At 43.2% G+C, this 10,000-nt stretch overlaps 1 protein-coding gene across 3 annotated transcripts in view; it reads right to left on the bottom strand.

Annotated features, from left to right (window-relative positions):
- Positions 1-10,000, bottom strand: part of bcat1 (branched chain amino-acid transaminase 1, cytosolic) — a 42,870-nt gene that overhangs the window by 1,522 nt on the left and 31,348 nt on the right. Inside the window, exon 11 of one of the 3 annotated variants that reach the window (XM_017494378.3) lies at positions 5,617-6,173. The exons of 1 other annotated variant lie outside the window; for it this stretch is intronic. In XM_017494378.3, coding sequence (XP_017349867.1) covers positions 6,141-6,173 — 33 coding nt within the window. In that variant the 3' untranslated portion in view covers positions 5,617-6,140. Of the gene's footprint in view, positions 1-5,616; positions 6,174-8,092 lie in introns of those variants that run through there. One more of the 3 variants, XM_017494377.3, reaches the window with a different exon arrangement.

The following is a 10,000-nucleotide window of genomic DNA, read 5'->3' as shown; positions in this document are numbered from 1 at the left end:
CAGTGCAATATTGATGGGACAGATGAGAGACCTTACAGACACCCACACACACAACCTGGGGCTGGAAGTCCAATCTAAGAACACGCTTTCTTTAGTGAACACACTTACAGTCTCACACACACACACACACACACACACACACAGTCCCATCTCTACAACGTATAATAAGTTTCAGTAGGTCAGACGGGTTGAACAGACATCGTGTACTCGATTCACATCATAAACCCCCGACATTCCGTAGTACACGCGCCCATCAGAGACATTTCCGAGCACGCTATCCGATCTCTCGTCGGATATTCTTCCTTCTTGACAATCGACAGATTAAATCACCTGGGATTTTCTCCACAGACGTTTCTCATCGAATATGTCAAACATACTGTATATATATTAACGTGCTTGTTCGAATACGTTACCGTTTCTATAGTAACAGGGATTCGTACGGAGGATTGCAACCATCCTATTAGAGACACGAAGCAAAACGTAACCGTCGATGTTTCTGTGAAAGAGATGTTTATTAAGGCGGAGGGAGTCGGTTCTTTTCTGTTTCTCGGCAACGAATCGCATTTACTTAGTCTTACTGACTTCGAGAAAGTGAGGGAACGACTTTGCGCGTAGCTAGAAACGGATAAAAGTGTTGCGTCACGCTTTCCTAAACCAACACGCTGAGTGGAAATTCACTGTAACAACAATAACAACAACAAAAGAATTCAATAATGGCCGGTAAACAAAGCGGTACAGCAATAGGAGGAGATTGTCAGCTATAAATGTAGCAAACATCTCACCTCCTTCGAAATGCATGGGTCAAAGGTCACGATCACGGACCCGACGAGTCTGCCGTATTCCGTGAGGAATTTCCGCTCTTTCTTAGCGCTCTTGGTATCGAGCTGGTTTTGTTGGCGTTTACAGCGCGCGTCCGCCACGCAGCCCTAGCGACCCAGAGATTTTGACACAGAATTTAGCGGACACGCTCTTCAAAACGCGGTCTACCGGCGTCCGTGCCGATCAGACGAGGACGTTGGCGACATTCTAATCGTTTAAATCGTTCTCGATACCGTCCGACGGTAACGGCAAAAGAACGAAAGGACGCACTTTTCCTCTTCTCGGGACCGTCGGAAAATTCAAACCGCGCGACTTCCTCGTTGGACTCGCGACATGGATATTCCAAAATGGCGGAAAGTGTCGCACTACGATGTACTTTATTTTTTTTCCATGAAGTGAAAAGGATGACTCGTGGAACAGGGTGTTCCGAGCACGAGACTCACACGTTAATATCGTTAAAACATTCTTTTCGTCGTGTTTTAATGTTTATACGTCGAGGTCCGGGATCTGTGTGTGTGTGTGTGTGTGTGTGTGTGTTAAACGAAGGTCTTTTTCAAGGTGACCTGATTCGCCAACGTTCCACCAGGAGCTCATTAAGTAGCTAAATCTACACCCGACAGCATTTCCTGCGTCGCTCTACACGCTCCTAAAGTTCCTCGTACTCAACAGACACTTCTCCGTGAAGTCGCATCAAATGTGCAGCACATGGCACGTTGACACCGGTGGAGGAGTCAGCGCTCGCACCGCCGCCAGGCGTCTTTCGCAAGCGCCGTCCTTTTTATAGATCGGAACCAGGTTGGTGTTGATTCAGAATGACACCCTGTGTCTCTTCCAGCCTCTCCGTCTCTCCGTCTCTCCGCGCTGACGCACTTCATTCGTTTATTATGTAAATACGGACGATACGTCTCCAGATGTGCTGCTGTCCTCCTCAGTCTGGAAATATACATCACTAATACACAGGCTAAGGCGAAATCTAAATAGAAGAGCTTCAGGCTGACCGTCAGTCTCTCCGCGCCTGCTCGGCCGCTGCCTTTTAAAGACAACGTTGGCGCCCGTGAGCCGATGATGCCACTTGGCGTGTGTTTAATTCGGGAGCAGGAGTCTTGTCGAGGTGCCAGTGCTGCTAATAAGAGAGTCGTAACGGGCAAAGAGGGAAAGAAACACTGAGGTTTAGCGTGTCGTGTTGGACGACCTGGCTGTTTTTCTCCAGATTTGCTTCAACCAACCAGAAGAATAACAATAAGTCCGGTGTGAATTTTTTACCGACTTAAAAAAAAAAAAAAAACGTCAGCAGTCCCGCCCACTTGGTTTCTACCGACTCACAAGATGGAGGTTCAAGTCAAAGGTCACGTGATTAAAATCAGAACGCTACCGCTAAATCGTAAATGTCGGCTCCTCCCCTCTGAACCCAAATAGAATGCGCAGACGTTAAGTAAGGAATAAAACACAACGGGTCATACTAGGGAAATCATCTACAAAGGGTTTATTAATCACCCGGAGTTTGATTATTTTACAACGACAACAACACACACTGAAGCGCGTCCTTCCTCTTAAACCGCAGCAATTACGCCTCAGTATGAATTTCTTTTATTTATTAAAGAACTAATCATCCTTCTTTTTTTTAAACTATGTGTGTTTATAGTTATATTTATTGGTGTACAACGTCCATGTAACAAGTTAGCACTTACTTTACCATCTGGAGGCTACAGCATGGAGAACGCCGAGGACGGTGCCGCTTGGAGTACCATGGAAATGGTTTTGGACGTCAATTCCACATGGACGTTCTCGCTGTGGTCGCTGGGACGACGGTTGCAGCGATGGCCTCGGGACTGCGATTACCACGTGCAGTTTTACACTCGGGTCTCCTTTAGTGAACAGTGGATCAGTTCAACAAACAGACTTCATATACACACCATGATGATCTTTCTTTTACTTTCACGCTATCCGTCGTGACCCGGATGAGGACGGGTTCCCTTCTGAGTCCGGTTCCTCTCAACGTTTCTTCCTCGTATCATCTCCGGGAGTTTTTCCTCACCACCGTCTCCACCGTCTCGCTCAATACAGATAAATTCACACGCTTAAAATCTCCATCCTGTGTTTATACGTTTCTGTAAAGCCGCTTTGAGACATCGGTGACTGATACAACGCGCCGACACTGGAGACTCCTTCCAAAAACGTCAACGCTGATAACCATCTCCTTAGAGAAAACGTCGCCATGTCAGCGGTCCCGCATGTCTTTCTTTGTGAAACAGTAACGTAGTATTAATATAAACCTGCGATTTACAGCCGCACTATTGTCAGCGCCGCTGTTATGGAAAGTTAATCAACCAATCAGAATCCGGAATTTAACGGCGCCATGGTATAAGTGAACTACCTGTCGGTTTAATGTATTGGAGCTGGATCGGGGGCGAGATCAGGGCTCTGTGGAGTGACAGGTTAATAAAAACAAAAAAAACCTGGAGACTGGCCAGTTTATTAGGTACTCCTCTTGTACGAGTTGTCCAGTGAGTGATTTTTATATTTCTTGCTCTGCACAGACAGAGACGTCCATCGCCGAGCAGACATGTGTCTGGTGAATCGTTCTCAGCACCACAACGACGACACGTTTTGAGTTCTTAACCCCACTTTTTTCTTCACGTCACAGCCTTCAACCATAGATCCTCTGTCCCCTGGGAGAGTTCCTTGGAAGGGAAGGATGTATGATTCCCATTCCTACATTATCATCAGCTTGTTAAGCCTTTAAGTGCTCAAAAAAAAAAAAAAAAAAAGAACAAAAAGCAGGCCTGGAACTCAGCTGAGACAGATATCACGAGCGGGAGGGAGGCAGCTGAACGAACGTCTTCTGGAGAAAGCCATGTTGAGGGACTTGTCTGTCAGCCTACGCTAAGCTGCTCTTAATCACACCCTGTTCATTTCGACGTTAAACACAACTGTGGAGATGGAGGAGGACGGAGACGGCGATGAAGATGATGAAGTGGATGATTTGCGATTAAACGATTTCATCACTGTATTTGGGGATTAAGACGTCCGTGGAAATAGATTAGCTGTAGTGACTGGTAGGGATCCAAAACGTTCAGAGAATGAAGGAACGAAGAAAAGAGGCGACGAGGAACGGAGAGCCGGGACCGACGGGAAGAACGGAGGGAGTTCAGGGCTTTAAGGATGCCACTGCCACCTGGTGGTAGAAGAGTGTACTTCGAAAGGGCCCTGATGCAACTGCTAGCCCGAGAACGTGTTAAAAAGGGTGACGCACAGTCATTAAATGATCACATCTTCCATTTTCACACTTTATCAAAGCAATCGACAATTACAATCTCAGGTCATTATGCCTCTGCATCCTATTAGGAAAAGGTTTAATTATAAAAAGCTCGGCCTATCATCAACTTTCAGAGATACAAATCTGCTCCGCCGTGTGCAGGATGGTACTTAAAGAAATATGAACAGGACGATAAGGAAAAGACCAACAGGAAACAAGGCTTGAACGCCGGGGTTAGGGTTTGAAGATATACAACACCCAGCACAAAGTGGCTGTAATTAGAATTTCAAATCGGACAAAATTAAGTCGACAGCTTGTCAAATCAGATCACGCTGCGGAGAACACGCCGCCTCGAGCTCAAACACGCAGCGCTTCATCACGTCTAAATACCATGGGCCACCAAATAACGGCACTTTCCTGCTAAATAAAACGTGACGAAACGTGTTCTCGAAGACAGACAGACAGACAGACAGACAGGCGACGTCACGCCTGCTAGGAAACGATCCCTAGTCGAGGGCAGAGAGCAAACTGAGGCCTAGGGTGCTAAGACGGTTCTCTGAAGGATGAGGTCCTGTCCTCACGGGTAAGCCAAGAGGGTAACGAAAGCCGTGGAGAGGTGATGAATGAGATGCAAAGGGAAAGAAAGGACCGAGACACCCAAGGAGTCGAGCGAGGATCAGACAATTGGAGTACAAGAGATCAAAAACCTCATAAATATTCAGACATTATTCAAGGCCTTTATTATCCTTTAGCAATAAAATAACATGATAAATTATATAAATACAGTAAGAAACCTGACCATGAGATATATATATATATATATATATATATATATATATATATATATATATATATATAAAAACTCTGACCATCTCTACACCTTCGCCTTCTTTAAAAAAAAATTTTAAAAAAAAGAAACACATTTCATGAATATCTACGGATATGCAAAACGGAAACCACGTCCTGCCATCTCAACTATCTTAATAACCCCTGACATTAGTTTACTTTCAATATTCTGGGATTACAAAATGCCAGTATGCGAGCTGACACATTGGATTCGAGTAGACGAGTAAGATATATCATCAGCGATTCATTTATTTAACACTAGCAAAATGCTAACTCCGGCCAAATGAAATTAGCTTGTATTTGTGACAGGATGTCTTTCTGTAACAAGATCAATCGCTAACCCACTATCTCGGCTCGGAAGTAAAGCGGTCTCGATCCATTAAGCACAGAGAAAGTTTGTTTGGAATGTCAAAATTATTATGAATTTACTGCTACGTGTAAAGTTGCCAAGTCTGCGTGGTGAAATTCATCCTGAAAACTAGCCAAATAATCAATAAAACCTGTTCGATAGCGAAACTCACGAATCCAAACTGGGGATTTGTTCTAAATTCGCCAGGAGGACGTTAAAAAATAATGTCGTTAACGTGCGCGAGGTGAGCTCGTACCGTCACGTTTTAATGAAGCAGTGTTCCAAATATTAAGATAGTTAATCTATGTAAACCAAATGGCAAAACCCCAAAAACACCAACAACAACAACAATTATATATTTAATATATATATATAAAATTGATAGCATTTATGTACATTTCCCAAAAACAACAACAAGTGCCAAGTATCTCCACCAAAAAACAAACAAACAAACAAACAAACAAAAAAACTCCCTCCCCTTTATTAAAATGGGAAAAGAAGACTGATCAAAAATACCACAACGCTGGGAAAAATTTAACCCAAAATAAACTGCCTAACTTCCTTCCAACTATCTATCTATCTATCTATCTATCTATCCATCCATCCATCCATCAGCACGTTTTCCTTGCAGCTCCAGGGTTGGCGATTGGACTCCCACCTCCGCCCTGTGTGCATGGAGTTTTCCTGCGCTTCGGGGCTTTCCTCTGGGTACTCTGGTTTCCTCCCCCAGTCCAATGACATGCGTTGTAAGCTGACTGGCATTTCCAGATTCCCCGTAGCGTACGAGTGTGTGCGATTGTGACTTCCGATGGGTCAGCACGCCGTCCAGGGTGTCCCCCGCCTTGTGCCCCGAGTTCCCTGGGACAGGCTCTAGGCTCCACGCGATCCCGTGAGGGAAAAGCGCTACGGAAAACGGATGGACGGATCTTCAGTACCTTTAACCTGCTGAGGTCTGCACCATCACCCACGTTGCACAACAATCTACATATCGCTCAGTAACTTACAACATTTGACAAGGTCTGCCACATCGCTGAAGGATTTACAGATCATTTGGTGCAGACTTGCTTTCAGTCGCATCATCCAAATCGACTCATTTATTGGAATTTTTGCGCGGATTCCGTTTTTGCCAGCTTTCTGCAAAAATCCTGGACATCGTCAAAACCGCACAAAAAGACCTGAAACTAGCCCGAAAACCAGGGCAGTGGACAAGGAAGACTCACAGTTCTCAGGAAGATCCTATAGGGACAGCTGGACTTTATTTGTGGTTAATCAGTCACTTTAATTAATGGCAGGTCTGTACTAATTACTATTGAACATGTGTTTGAATGTGATTGGTCGATTCTGGACGAATTCGAAAAACTGTGTGCACACTTGTGCAAGCTGTGTACTGGAAGTTTTTTCTTTTTCTTTCTCTCCAAAAAAACATTTCTGGGTGTTTGTTACTTGATATTTATATGTTGCGATTTCACAATAAAGGTTTATAAAAAAAAAAAAAAAAAAAAAAAAAAAAAAAACCTGCCATTTTATCAGGGGTGCGTAAACTTTTTCGATCCGCTATATCTTTCTGTACATCGTAGATACACTCTCTACACTCCACACTTTCCATTTGTTTGAGGATTATAGATGTGGGCTAGTTCTGATTACTCGCTTTTACCAACGAGATCTTGGTGGGCGTGGGATATTTTTAGACTCGCCCGAAAACACGTCACTTACAGACTTGCACTCCCCCCCACCCCCCCCACCCCCCCACCCCACTCACAACCTTGTTCCAAAACTTTTTTTTTGGCATTGAAATACAACCGTGACACTCGCAACCCAGTCTGGATTATAAACAAGTGCTCTGTGAAGATTTTCATCAGTCGCTGTTCGATTCTCGACTAATGTTAGTTACTATAAATACCAGAACGTCTCATCTTATTATTATTATTCTTTTTTTTTACACTTATATTGATTGATCTTTTGAATATAATCACCGAACAGTCACAAATCCCGACTGATATAAAACACCGCATACAGTGTCTATTCAAAATGCACGCTTTATTTTTGTAATAGATTGTGTATTGGAATGTAGGTATAGACCTCCGAGGGTTAACATGTACGTACCTGCGATTGTGAACATGTAGTGTAGCTTTAAAACTCGGGGGGGAAATAAAAGTACTACGCTGGAATTTATTTTCTCTCCCGCCCGCCCCCCCGACAAGTAAAGTGCAGAGAAAGGAGAGAGACATGCAGGAGCGTTTGCGACCGTGACAGCCACAGACTCGGAGCTGCCAAGTGTTCGCAGCTTTAATCTGGTCCATTATGCTCACGGGCTTTGACTCTGATCCAGGACGGTTGGTGCGTTCACACTCCCAGAGAGAGACGGAGAGAAAAGGAAAGAGAGAACGAGAGCGTCCTGGCAGCCGACGCCGTCACCTGCAGCTGAGCGCCGACACTTTGTCACTCGGTCGCACCTGATCTGAATTCCAAATGTTCACACCTGTCCGATTTTTTTATGTGCTTTGTTCGAGAGGATTTATTTGTGGCTGATGGCTAATAAAACTCATGGATGTGTGTGTGTGTGTGAGATGTGAATGTATTAATGATGTTTAGTGTAAGTAGGCCATGTTGAAATGATGAATAAGTTTGGGACAGGGAAAGAATAAGGGAAAGCCTTTAGCCCTGAGGGCTGGAACCATCCCAATCCCCTAAATCTCTCTAACAAACCTACTCATACATCATTACAATACCCAGTCCCACTTCTCTCTCTCTCTCATAACACACACACACACACACTTTATATCTCGTGTGCATCGTATCCATCATGACCGTCACACAGCAACTGTTGCTTAGGACATTTATTAAACCTCCTACTTCCATGTTTTATAATTCAACAGTGATGAACAATATATAACGTATCTACAGTAACACCGGCACTGTGATTTATTCGATATTCTCCAATCACTACATTTATTCGAGGCCAAACAAGCCGAAGAGGATTCACGATCACGGCATTTGATACTACAATACGTTTTACGTGTTTCCCTTTGGACCTTTTGGCGTTAGAAAATAATAACGGCGGGTATGTTTGATGATCTCGCACTCAACCCCCCGGTGTGTGTCTGTGCTTTATTATTTCCTCCGGCCTCCGTAAGTACACGTCGCGTCCCCTTAAAAAAAAACCACAAAAACGTACGCCCCCCCCCCCAAATAAAACCGTCATCGCCGTCGTAAAAAGAACTCGAGCGTTAAAGAGCGTCATAATTATTGCATCGTATTCAACCGCGAAGGGGATGAGTGCGAAAGTTTGCGCCCCCGCGTGGTCTGAGAATGGGAAACGTGACAGCCAGAGGTCTAGTTTTATCCACGTGAACGCAGAACTGCACGTCGTTCCGTGCGAAAGGGCATCCGGAGAAAACGCTTTTCTAATCCGTATTTTAGACGGTACTTCCTTTTTTTTTTTTTACTTCTTCACTTATATATCGTTTGAGTATTTTTTTTTTGTTGTTGCTTGTGAAAATGAAGGAACATATTATTCCTTTTTTCCCCCCGAGGGCGCACAAACTTTTACACTGGATATTATTTACTTTTGCTACAAATAATCTGCTAGAACACAAATTTATAACACAAATCTGCTATATGTGTATCACATTTAAAATGGCAGGTGCAGACAATTTTTTTCCCCACCACATCTGGCACGGTATATAACACGACATCTGACCGTTTTCGTACTTGTGCCTATGACGGAATATCCTGTCTTTTGTCCTAAGGGTGTGCAAACTATCATTTCGCACTTGAATGTACGACCGTCTATTACCCATGATCATCAAGAAGCTGGTATAATTGTATCGCATTTAATTCATTTTCGTTCCTATTAATATCATTAAAAATGTGCTTATGAAGTAACATTTGTTTATGTGTCTTAAGGGTGTGCAAACTTTTGCACTCAACTCTTATTCGGCACTGGAAGACATCGCTATTTCTTCATTATTAATAACTTTTTTTATTATTATTTTTTTTTTGTTGTTGCTCGTGACAATGAAGGAATATTTGTTCTTTTCTCCTAGGGGTGTACAAACTTTTGCACACGACCGTAAACGCTAATTTTTTTTTTTACCGGCTGCATCACGTAACCGACACGTCCGAGACCTCGACTCGATCCACACCTGCTTCCGTTCGAACTCCAACGGGCAGTTACGCCGTTTTTTTTTTTTTTTTTTATAAATCCCCAGTTTACAATCACACCCCCCTCTCGGCCACGCCCCCCTCGAGACCCTGCTAATACAACAGAAGCGCCAAAAAAAAAAAAAAAAACGAATAAAAATAAAAGACGCTTTCATACTTGAGCATGATTTGTCCGTAGCAATCCGCCAGCTGTCATTACAAAACCGTTCCCATAAAAAACTTTTATTTTGTTTGTTGGTGTACTATCCAGGGATCGATAAATAAATCCCTGTTAATGTGTTATTAATAATTTTCGCGATTTACGATTTTAACAACGAAGGACGATCGCTGAATTAATCGGTTTAATTAATAAATGGCGCACGATACATAATTCAATTAATAAAAGGTGTGCATACAGCATATCAGGGATTTATTATTATTATTATTATTATTATTATTATTATTATTATTATTATTATTATTATTTTACAATGGTCTTAAACACGGCTCATCCGATCCGATCAGATTTCAGAGCCGGAGCATCCGATCCAAGCAGGTTTCTATGCAGCTACGAGTTGCATTGTCTT

This window comes from Ictalurus punctatus, chromosome 19 (assembly GCF_001660625.3).
Source record: "Ictalurus punctatus breed USDA103 chromosome 19, Coco_2.0, whole genome shotgun sequence".
Classification (NCBI taxonomy): domain Eukaryota; kingdom Metazoa; phylum Chordata; class Actinopteri; order Siluriformes; family Ictaluridae; genus Ictalurus; species Ictalurus punctatus.
This window is presented reverse-complemented; position numbering and strand designations above follow the sequence as displayed.